Consider the following 12,986-nt stretch of genomic DNA (forward strand, 5'->3'; position numbering starts at 1 on the left):
GAACATAGCGTAGCGCTTTGTGTGGCCGCACCTTTAAGGTTGTAAACGACTCTTCTAAGGAATAACGAAGCGTTTTAGGGTAAAGCCTTTTTTTTCAGTGAACATTTAACTTGCTTCTTTCTCTCATATAAGACCGATTTCTGAACTACATTACAAAACGAACCTTCATTGCTGATAGTATGAATTCTTAAACTCCTACTATAAATGATTGCTCGGATGCTTTCCAATACAAATACATTATGCATTATAATGACGAAACAGATAAGAATTAAAGTTCCTAATATTATTAAGTATTCTCTCATACCGATTGATATTTAAGAAGGAAACGTTGCACGTTTCCAATCTCAATGAGCAAAATGTTAATATTAACTCAGTTCTCTTCCCACCAAAATACGTATGTACGAATGAAAAACAACTTTTATAAATAACAAGCATATATTGTTCCTCAGTGTCCGTCATTTTTGGTAACTTCACTTGCTTTTTTTCTGGTGTCTCAAAAGTTTGTTTTCCGCATCGCGAAACTGAAGTCCTTAAATGATTGCCATATATATGACTGAATAAGCGCATACGTTACTCTGTGAGATGTCATCGTCTCCGATATTTTGGATTCAGATCACCTACCAGTAGTATTCCACATACTGGATCATGTTAAATACAGGAATCTTTCGGAACCTATTGAAAAATTCACAGCTTGGGAGCGGTTTCAAAGCCTCGCCTCTGAGTGAATATCACCTAAAATATAAACTAAATCGGGGGTAGAAGCCGATAAAGCGGCGCGCAACTTTATAGCCTCTATTGCATCGGCATATAGGTTGTCGACACGTAAAGTTACGCTTCCGGACATAAACAACGATCTTCCTGGTCTAGTTCTCTTGTTAGAACATAAGCAGATGCTACGAAAATTGTGGCAAGAAACCAGGGATCCAGCATGTAAAGCGGCAGTAAATTTGGTCACAAAATCAATCAGGTGAATCACCCGAAAAAAAGGTCACTTATACGGTGGGAAAGAAAGATAGGTAACGCTGAAGCCATACCTCAGGATATATGGCCCATTGTGAAATTCCTCTTTAAAGAGGGATGGACCAAGGGCACCAACTGCTATTCATGGTGCTTTAGCCCTTAAATTTCACCCTTTCGAAAAATCAAACGCAATTGCTTACTGGAAATTCAGTTCACGCCGCCCGATCTGTGCGACGATAACCATGAACGGCTCGTGGAGGCTAGAGTTCAATCTCTGCTCGAAACCATAGACAACCCCCCCCCCTCCAAGGATAAGACCATGTGACGTACAGAAATTAATGAGTTCCTCGAAACTGAGAAAGGCCTGCGGAATTGATGGCATCTCAAATGAATGCCTCAGGCACCTTCCAAGGCGACCATTGTTTCACCTAACTCATCCATTCAATCACTGTCTTCGGCTTTCTCATTCTCCATATACTTTGAAGGAATCAAAAGTAATAACTTTACACAATTTCTTTATTAAAACCCCCACAACACAACTATATTAAGGTCAGTGCCTAGTTTGGCTCTGCTACATGTTTCGGCTATTAAAAGCCATCATCAGGCAAATACATGGCTAACATATATACACCACTGAACTGCAGTACTAATAAAATTGAATACAATAATATTAATTATATTAAAATACTTGGCGTAAAATACAATAAATTAGATTTTATAAAACAAGAATAAAAATTCTTCGAGTGATATCGAATATCATCGAGTCAGTCGTTGGTTTTTGTGATTTTGATGTGTTCCCACGGACAAATTGAAGTATTCTATATTTTGTGTATATACAATAAACTAGTTACTATAGGATTCTGACGATGGTGTATAACACATTGATATAGTGTATTGGGTTTTTGGACTTTATCCATCGTCCTGGNGTGTGTATATAATAAACTGTTTTGGAGGCTCGTGTTGTAGATGTAGTAATATTAATGTTAATTATTTAGTCGGTGCCTCATCTTACAAAGTACTGTCCGTTCTGTAGGGAATGTAAACAACGACTCATTGTTTACATTCCCAGTGAGAGCTGTGTAAAATCTGACACTGTTTGTCCAGTGATTGAGATTAGCTGTTTGTTAGGGGCCCAACTGAGTAGGTGTCTTCTCCCTCATTCACCTAAGGACGGAAGCAGATCCAGTTTCCGGAACGTCTTATTATCTATTCTCTAGAATACCGGACGATGTGGAAAGTCCAAAAACTCAGTAATTCCGTGTTATACACCACCGCCAGAACCCTTCAGTGCTATGGTAGTTCGCCTTCTTACCGACAGAGCATTCGGCAGTGGCTACGGCCAATTTGCAGGAATCGTATCACAGTGGAGTATAGATGGAGGAATTAAAGCTTTTGTGACGTCATGAGTGGACCGTTGTTAACCAATAACGTTTGTTATTAGATGGCTGGTGATTAGTGAAAGTGTTGTGAGTGAATGTTATAATTTTTAAATAAATGTGCAGTATTGTGAAATAGACGTTTAGAATTCACATGCTAAACATCTTTGACAATAAAAAATGGGTGTCCCCGCATTTTTTCGTTGGCTAAGCAGGAAGTATACATCTGTAATTGTACCATGTATTGAAGAAAAGGTATGGTATGATGTGAGGTTAACTTGCCCAAGTATGATACATTGTATCTCCTAAATTTAAAGTTATGTTTTTTTTCATTCCATAATTTACGTCGCCCACGTATACAGTATACAGTTGCATGCTTCGGAGGCGGTAAAGTAAATATTTCTCTTTAACATGGAGCCCTTCGATTTCCAGGTTAGAGGGCATCCAAATGTAATGAACATAGATATATTCTGGCTGAGTGAGTCTATATTAGGCAACGCAATCCCCGCCACATCTCATACGATTGTCGCCCGACGCTTAGTGAGCCATACTTCGAAGATGGAAAAATAAACACCAACTTAATGTTATTAGCCACATATGTCCCAATCGATAAGGCATATTTCGGCCCAATATATTTACTCCAATAAGAACTTAATTTTCATTGCAGGATTATGTGCAGCGCCACCAAATACTGCATCACGATGGTTTACCATTAGGAAATCAGATGCAAAAGATGTAGCAATTGCTGGAAAACCAAGTGGTACTATGAACATAATTCATAAAAACCTGTAGCACCTGTACCATTTCATCATTTAAAAAATGATGTTTAACAGGCCTTAAGTTTATAAGTTGTTACGAGTGTTCTGTAGATATTGTGACCTTACAAGCAATGGAATGTCTTATTTATAAAAATGAATGCTGCACTGAAAGATTTCATTGGACTTAAATTTACAGTGGAAGGCTTAACTTTGTGTGGTGGTGTTACTGATTAAGGTCTCTTCTGTACCCCAACATTTACAACTTGTTATTTAGTCTTTCTTCCTTCTCTGACAACTACAAGACAGAGAAATTAACATCAGAATAGTACAGGATCCATCTCTGTAGCCATGTTATTCAAACTGCGATAAAGTTTTCATGTTATGACTCTCATTTTCTTCAGCTGCCTGTACTTTTATACCAGGAGGTATAATTCTGCTACAGGAAAGTACTGAGTTCTGAGCAGAATGTTTTTCTTTTTAAAGTTTGAATGAATGTGTAACATGTATTACTGCTAACAGCAAAATTAAATACTTCTCAAAGTACCTCACTTCTTCTATTGTTGTTCATCAAAATGTGAATATCTCAACATCATTCATATGTATAGAATGCTATGAAAGTTGGAAAATTTGTAGAACAATGAATATATTGGAAGGAGTGTTCTGCATATAGTATAGAGTGGCAAGGGTTAACCCCATGTACAACCTTACTGAGTGTTCTGCCAAACTCCACCAAACTTATTCCTGGGTTAATACTGTAGCGTGTTTTGTATGTCACGCTACAAATAAGTTCACGCCGTCTTCTAATATAGCGACTTTATTCCGTTCGCTCGTATTACACACGCTTTACAAACATTTACACTTGCAGTGCTACAATGACTGCTCACAATATTCCAGCGAGACACTGGAATTCTTCTCCGATGGACAATCCGAGACTGACTGTCTTCGACGACGGATGTTCCTAGACTTTCTTCTTCGACGACGGATGTTCCTAGACTGAAGACTTCTCGTCCAAGCTGGGCTATTTATAGCCTCGGCCGCTGGTACGCAACGAACCCTTTTGTTGTAACTACGGAGACTACCGTCAGAACTACAATGGAGCAATTGTTGTGTCCTATGCAACGGTCTGTTCTATCGTTTCCATAGAAGCGACTCTTCTGTATTCCAGACACGTTACATTGCTCCCTTCTAAAGGTTGTTCGTCCCCGAACAGCCTAAAGGTTCTCCTTCGGTTTCGCTTCGAGGTGTTCAGCTTGCAACTTCTGTATTCGGCCTTGGTGTCTTCTGCGCGTCTTATTGCGCTGTTCATCTTACCGCATCCGCCCCTCTCTTCAGTTGTGCTCGTCCCGAGCACTCTCGTGGTCCACAATTTGTCGGTCGCCTTGTTTAACATTCACTCGTTTTCCATTCATCCTCGTTGGGGAGGCCGGTACTTCCAAGTTACCGGTTCCTCCCATAAGGGCCGTTTCCCTTTTTCCTTTTCGGAGGGGGTCGACCCCTCCACAGTGTCCAGTGTCTAGTTTTCGGTAACTCGCTGGGAAGTCCCGCTGGTAACTTCACAAGTTTTAATCCGATGATTTTCCCGAGTGTCCGGCTGGCTGTCCTCTCGTTCCTTGGGTGCGGCCGCTGAAGTCTTCGCCATTTAGGGGCTCCCCTTGCAACGTTGTTCCAAGTTGGGTTGGTCCCCATGATGTGTCCCCTACGTCGTGCTACTTTTGCACGGAGGGACATCCTATTGTTTATTGGCGTTCTCCGTGCCGCTTTCTCTCGGCGTCTTGTCTCTCGGGCGACGGCCAATTTCTTCCGTTGGCATCCGAAGGTTCCCTTGGGAGTTTCCTTCTTGGAGTCATTTCTCCAACGTCGTGCCACTGTCGCGCGGCGGGATGTCGTTCTGTGGCCGACGGCCAATTCCTTCTGGGGTCAAACCCTTCGCTTTCTGGCGGCGGCGCTCCGCGGCCAGTCCTTGGTCCGTACGCCGTTTCTTCGGTTCTCCGACCGGTATTCTCGTGGCGTCTTCCGCGGGGACCTCTCGATGCTCCAGTACGGACTGCATCGCTTCTGGGTGGGGCTCAATCTTCTCGTGGGTGGGTCTCCAATCGGCCATCAGCTCTCTGTGTCTGGCTTCCGCCTTGGCCTCGTTTGCCTCCATTTCTTCCTTGTCGGCCTTCCTATCGGCCGACGCCTTGGCCTGGTAGGCCTCTGCTTTTACTTGGTTAGATTTCACGTTGGCGTCAATTCTTGCCAACATTTCCATCATCTTTTCCATGTCCATGTTGTAGCCGTAAAATACTCGATGCACAACAATCAGTGTGTGGCGTGTGTAGGTTCGTAAAACTTCTGACACCAGTGTAGCGTGTTTTGTATGTCACGCTACAAATAAGTTCACGCCGTCTTCTAATATAGCGACTTTATTCCGTTCGCTCGTATTACACACGCTTTACAAACATTTACACTTGCAGTGCTACAATGACTGCTCACAATATTCCAGCGAGACACTGGAATTCTTCTCCGATGGACGATCCGAGACTGACTGTCTTCGACGACGGATGTTCCTAGACTTTCTTCTTCGACGACGGATGTTCCTAGACTGAAGACTTCTCGTCCAAGCTGGGCTATTTATAGCCTCGGCCGCTGGTACGCAACGAACCCTTTTGTTGTAACTACGGAGACTACCGTCGGAACTACAATGGAGCAATTGTTGTTTCCTATGCAGCGGTCTGTTCTATCGTTTCCATAGAAGCGACTCTTCTGTATTCCAGACACGTTACATTACTTTCTGTCATTTGTCTCTGGATTGTTATAGAAGGAGGTTATTTGAGAGCCTGTCACAGATTGTGTGTCTAGTTCAGCAAAAGACACAAAGTCCTTCCATAAATCTTCCCATGTGTGTTCAGACATGCGGCACAATTGATAAGTTCATAGCCCACAAAATCACAAAGAGTACACAACCAGATCATGGCAGATATCAGAAATGGCCTCTGTTGTTATACACATAAAATCTCTGCACATTCATGCGTTGCAGTTCTATTTTGTAAATAGAACTATCTTGAAATTTGAAACCTAAAACTGTTAACCCTGCACAAGGCACCTAAGGGATTGTCAAGGAGAATTGTTATACCTACCAATGACTTCATCCAACATCTTTTCAGCGAGCACTTGGCATTTCTTTTGGTTCTTTTTTTCCGTTAATAACCCAATTAGTGAAAATGTATTTACAATTGTATGAGTAGTGTTTTCCTTTTGGAGCAGTAATGTTGTGAAATTTGTCCCAGAAACTTCTCGTTCTTGTCACATGAGTATTGTATGTGAACACTCACATGGTTTTTCAATGCAAGAAGTAATGAATCTCATTGAATGTTTAATACAATAGCAAGGGCATAAGCTTGCCTCACAGTAGCTCATCAGATATTTACTTGGGCAATATGGGAGAGAAATTGTGATGCATATAGCCTGTTGGTCTGTCAGCTATGCAAGAAGTCTAAACAGGCAATTCAGGTTGACTTGAGTAGGTGTGTCCATCCCACTAGATTGGTCAAATGATAGGTAACAGGCTTTTAGACAGTCTACCTGTATTTGTGACTACTGTTGTTGCCTGCCTTATTCCACCATCAAATTTGTTATTAAATGCTGGACTTCACGTCTTATGTAATTACCAATACCTGACCATGTTAACTATCTCTACTGGAAATATGTGAAGTAAATCAAGGGTTCATGGTGTTGGAAAGTAAGATTGGTAGCCCATAAAGTCAGGGTATCATCTTTACTTGAGTGGAATGCCAATCACTGATAAACAATTCCCCTCTCTTCCTAGCCAGTTTATGATAAATTGGACCAAACTGTGCTGTGCTGTGTACCTTCCCTTGCCAGTTTAAAAGTTGCTGTAGCCACATATTAAAGTAAAAGTAAGTAAGGCTATCCCTGTAACAGGCCGTGGAGGCCCATAGGGTTGTGAGATGTTGAGGTTCCCACATCTTCTAGACAATCGGCTCACAGATGGCGGTGAGGTTGTCAGCCTTACGCGCTGGCTGCCCTTTACCCCCAAGAACATGCCAAGAATATTCTTGGTACTCATTTGTGTTAGGGGATGAGTCAACCCCAGGGCCATAGTGTGGCTGGAAGGATTAGGTCAATTGAAAAAATCCAATGACCTAATCGGGATTCAATCCCATGACATTCCGGTTTGTAGCATAGTGTCTCAACCAACTACGCTACCATGTACCCCCAGCCACATATTAGGCCCAATAAAAAACATCACCAAAGTCAGGTTTTCTATTTTATATACTGTATGTTTAAACTGTCAAATGTAACCATACTTTTTCACATTGTTATGTTGCAACTTGTTGTTTGCTTTGGTATCACAAACAGAAGGAGCAAGACTGGAATGTTGAGGAAATCATATGGGTGAACTGAAAGAGATTAATTTTTTGATAGAGATAAGAAAGATGTGATTGCAGATCAGATATTGTAGTGAAATGGGTATCACTCCTGCTTTATGTTTGGAAGGTGCTGGGTTTATATCTCGACCTGAGATGTGGTGTGCTGAGTGAGGTTTTTCATGGTATTCCTTAACCCCTCCGGTCAGATACTGTGGTAGTATCTTAAATTAGGCCATGACCACTTCCTTTCACATACGAGTACTTTCCAATTCAACATTTGTAATCATCCAACCTTTTGACTGTTATAGCCTTAAGTACTGACAGTGACATTAAATAAGCCGTAAATAATAAAATGAAGTATATTTGCAGGGGAAGTTACTGATCACTTTCTGCATTTTCACTCCTATCACATCATTGTTAAGACATGAGTGATAGTCGCAGCAGCTATATATATTATTTTTTTAGAATTTTTCAAATAATTTGTTTGCGGCAGGTGAATGTATAATTAGGAAATTGATTTGTAATTATTCTGTTATAACCTGAGAAGGAGCTTGGTGAATATTCCTCTCCCCATCCAGTGGATACCTGGGGATCTTTCCACAGGGATGAATTTGCCAAAGCATGAAGCAGACCACTCACTCTCTTGTTCTATGTGTGTGTGCATGCACATATGCATGAGGGGGTGTGTGTATGTGCGTGTGTGTGTGTGTGTGTGTGTGTGTGTATGGAGCTTTATCTTCATCATAAACCTATATGAAATGGATTGATGTAATGGTGACCCTTGATCTGAATCTCCGCCTGGACAACAGTTATCATGACTGAGGTTTGCGTGGTTTTGCCCAGTCTTTCCTGGCGAATGCTGGCCTAGTACCTCGATTAGGCCACGTGCTCTTCTTTCCAAATGCTTTTATCTATCATTTGACTTTATAAAATAGCTAATGACAGCATTGCAACAATCACATTCTCAGAAGAGCTCAATGCATATGTTACTTCATTTTGCTTACTTACTTACTCATGGAGCTGAGCCCTTCTGGAGGAGCCGCCAATTCTACAGCTACTCAAGAATTTCCCAGCATTTTATGGAACCCGAAGGTTCATTACCATGTTCACAAGAGCCCTCCACTGGTCCCTATCCTCAGCCAGATCTATCTAATCCGTACCATCCCATCCTATCCTATCTCTCTAAGATCCATTCTAATATTGTCCACCCACCTATGCCTTGGTCTTCCCTGTGGCTTCTTTCCTTCTGGCTTTCCCGCTACTTCATTTTACAAAAAAGAAAAACTATGTGGTCTTAGTCTGCAAGTGAACTATACCGACTGAGCGACCGCCACTTGTCAGCGAAGTTAGTGCCAGCTTTAGCGGCTAGAGGGTGTCATGTAGTCCGTGCAACAAATTCCCATGGCTGTTTATTTCGGTTTTCTACACCGGAGCCGCTGTTTCCTTGAAATAACTCCTCAGTTATCCTCACGAGGCTGATTGGACCCTGTTCCAGACCCACTACTTCTCAGAAAATCTGATATCGTCGGGAATCGAACCTGGGACATCTGGATCTGTAGCCAGGAACTCTGACCATTAGACAACAGAGGTGGCCCATTTTACTTCATGCAAAAATTCTTTATACTCAATGTGAAACCCTTACATAGTATCTTCTGTTTTAAAGTAACTTGTTTTCAGGCCATTAACGGCATTTCAGTTGCAACTGGATATTACTTGAGGAGACAGATATACCAGTATTAATAGTAATAGTGTAGGTATTCTCTTTTACTCAAGGGATGAGCCAAATTTTAATTGATGCAAGTAAGGAGATTGGTCCAGGAGTAAACACAGAGGAAACTATATGTTGTTGTCTCATCACCAAAATACAGGGCAAAATCATGACATAAAGATAAGAAACAGCTGTTTTGAAAATGTGGCACAGTTCAAATATTTGGGAACGACTATATCAAATCAAAACCTGATTCAGGAGGAAATTAAGAGGAGATTGAACTCATGTAATGCTTTCTACCATTCAGTCCAGAACCTTTTGTCTTCTCGTCTGCTGTCCAAAAACATAAAAATTAGAATATACAAAACTATGATTTTGCCTGTATGGATGTGAAACTTGGCCTCTGACATTAAGGGAGGAACATAGACTGAAGGTGTTTGAGAACAGGATGTTGAGGAGAATATTTGGACCGAAGAGAGACGAAGTGACAGGAGGTTGGAGAAAACTGCATAATGAGAAGCTTCATAACTTGTACTCTTCTCCAAGTATAATTAGAATGATCAGGGCATGTAGCACAAATGGGGGAGAAGAGGAATGCATATAGGATATTGGTGGGAAAGTCAGGAGGGAAGAGACTACTAGGAAGACCAAGGCATAGGTGGGTTGAAATATTAAAATGGATCTTAGAGGGATGGGATGGTATGGATTGGATTGATCTGACTCAGGATGGGGACCAGTGGAGGACTCTTGTGAACATGGTAATGAACCTTCTGGTTCCATAAAAGCTGGGAAAATCTTGAGTAGCTGCAGAATTGACAGCTCCGTGATTAAATAAGTAAGTAATGAGCCAACAGTCATTGGCTCTCATAAGACTATTGAGGGGTGTAGTGTGCATGTAGCTTATGGCCTTGTTTTACTTTCAGCCAAAAGAAGTAAACGATGTAAAAGTACCTGTAGATTCAACTAAGCCAAATCCCAATGGAGTGGAATTTGATAACTTATACTTGGATATGAACGGGATCATTCATCCCTGCACTCATCCAGAAGACAAGTAAGTAACACCAGCCAGAATTCAGTAATCTGGGATTATAGTTAGGTTATCAACACTGAATTTCTGATGGTGAATGTGAAACAGGTTACACATACATTGAAAGTATAAGACTCCCTGTTTCCCTGTAAAGTTATGCTTAAAATCTGTCTATTTCATTTAAGTCCAAAATATTTCAGATTTAATACTCAGAATGTGTCCCACTAATATCTGGATGCAGTTTGGAAAATATGACAGTTTGCTGTGATAAGAATTGTTAGCTCCCTGTTGTTCCCCCACATTGGAATGCTGCTCCATCTGCAACTTGTTCTGTTGCATAAGAATTCATATCACTGAGAGATTAGTAGTAGTTAGTGTGTGAGAGTTTAACACTCATTTTAAAACATCTTAAAATATTTACATTATTGAAATCAAACCAAATATATATGCATATAAGGTGTAAAAACTATCTGTTTCTGAGTTTAACCTTCTTACAACCAAGCCTAGTGATATAACCTACACAGAAATTACCATTCTCTGAACAGCACTAACGAGATAGGCCTACATGTTAATAAAACAGAAGTTTAGGTAAAAAATACTTTGTTTGAATAGGACCATCATCTTCTTAGTCTTCATTGCTGTGCTAACCCCAGATCCAAAATATTTTGCATGTTTGTGGAATGTCTTATGAATGTACTTGAATCATATCCAATAGAAAACCAGCCCCTAAGCACATTTGACCTTTGACCATGGTATTCCTAGTAGATACCAGTTTATTGTCTTCAAGGAAGAATAAAATGTGTTTTTAGAGAAGGAAGAAGTTCATGTATTTTAATTAAAAGAGATAGTACTAGAATGGTAGACCCTTGTGCAGCAGAAACAGCTGCACTGGAAGCTGTTTTGCCTCTTCCCTTCAGTTTGGATATTATTTTATAGTATCACAGTAACATCCATTTATGCTTAATCCCTGTTATTGATTTCTGCGCAGAGGTATTTTTGTTACATGGGCCATTACCAATGTGTTCACATATAAATCATCATTGTGAGGCTGATGAATTAATATACAGAATAAATGATCAAACAAACAAAAAACAAATAAAGACTGATAAGTTTCACTCTATATTTTCTAGCCACTGAAAGTGTCATTAAATAACCTACAAATAAGACTGTTTCTTATGTAGAGCCAGAGTGATTTTTATGGGTACTCCACAAGGATGCGAACATGCATAGAAACTAAACAAACAGAGTGGAAATTGCTGTTGAGTGAGATGTAAATCAACCACTTGTGTGTTTTTCAGACCTGCACCCAAAAATGAAGATGAGATGATGATAGCAATCTTTGAGTGCATCGATCGACTTTTCAGAATCGTGAGACCCCGCAAACTGTTGTACATGGCCATTGATGGTGTTGTAAGTTCATATTCATGCTTTCTTTTAATTGTTACGGAACGGCACTAAGAAATACAAGCAGTGTTTTCCTTGAATGGCTGAATTGCTAACACACCTACCGCTGGTGTGTTGGCTACATTCATAACCATCATCTGCCTAGAAAATGGAGTCTAATGTCACTGCTAATGTGCTGCATATTATAGATGCTTGGCATGTATTTCTTGAAGTAAGTAAATTGTTGCTAAGAACTCATCATCACAATAGATGCTCAAAGTGTCTCCCTTCTGTTTTTAAAAATCTTCACTGACTATAATAGGTAGAACTGTTTCACAAATGTTATGCTGAAGTCCATTCAGTGTATGGGGATTGTTCGAATACACTTTTTTTTAGGTTTCCCCATAGATAAAAGTGAAGGATTTAAGTCTTACAGGCCACAGTCCGTCTTCAAACACCTCATTTAAAACATGAATGGAATAGGTAGCAGTGTGTGCTGTAGCACCATCTTGCATAACATAACCATGTGTCGTTCTTCTATCATACTCTTCAAAAAAGGTTGAAGAATGTCACTGACTTGGCACTTTGAATGAATGATCTGTTAAAAAAATGGGTCCAACTCTTCATCTAGTGGCAGCGGCACATCACACACGAATCCATGAAAGGGCACTTCAAAAGTCTGCCTTGGATGAATACTAGTCTGATACCTGTTCTTCTGAATATTGATATAACCATTCAGATGGGTTCAAGATTCTCCAGACAAGAATATAAGTTTTGGTTGAAGCACACCATCATGTACAGACTATGAAGCCAGTTACAAAAATGTATTATGTTTAATCATCATCTTCAGTTGTTTGAACCTGTCTAATTTTATACTGCAGTAGCCATACTGTTTTAGTTACACTTCATGCTGTCATCGTCACAGACTCTTCCTGTTCAGCTAATCATGTCAGGGATTTCCAAAGTAGTTTTTCTGATCTGGCTCCAGTTTCTTTATACTTTTTGTTTGTTAGCACAGCATCCTATCTAGTGTATTTCCTGTCTAAGGAAGTCCCAGTTGAATGCAGTTTGTTCACCACTTTGAGAATTGTTAAGTTGAAACTCAAACGCCAGTATACTTAAGGTGAAACCATCTTTACATGATTTATATTTCACATAAACCATACATAAAAGCTTTCTGTTCAGGTATATATTTCAACATCTCAGTTCAGTACTGTAATTGAGAACATGAAATACTCTTCAGAATGATCTTACAAGAACTGATAGATACTAGTGGGTCATTTGCAGGTGCAGTGAAAGCCATGCATGATAAATGGTAATGGAGGTACATTGTGTTACTACACAGCTGGCAGTCAAAGCGACTACTGCTACTGCTTGCACTTTTTTCTCACATTTGGGCAA

At 40.3% G+C, this 12,986-nt stretch overlaps 1 protein-coding gene across 1 annotated transcript; it reads left to right on the forward strand.

Annotated features, from left to right (window-relative positions):
* Positions 1-2,379: 2,379 nt before the first annotated feature.
* LOC111865527 (5'-3' exoribonuclease 2-like) lies at positions 2,380-11,612 on the forward strand (the record flags this gene model as incomplete). Its single annotated transcript, XM_023853623.1, has 3 exons — positions 2,380-2,591; positions 10,099-10,226; positions 11,501-11,612. Coding segments are annotated over exons 1-3 (315 nt in total), but the record flags the coding sequence as incomplete, so codon positions are not given.
* Positions 11,613-12,986: the final 1,374 nt, after the last annotated feature.

Source organism: Cryptotermes secundus, unplaced genomic scaffold (assembly GCF_002891405.2).
Source record: "Cryptotermes secundus unplaced genomic scaffold, Csec_1.0 scaffold722, whole genome shotgun sequence".
Taxonomy (NCBI): domain Eukaryota; kingdom Metazoa; phylum Arthropoda; class Insecta; order Blattodea; family Kalotermitidae; genus Cryptotermes; species Cryptotermes secundus.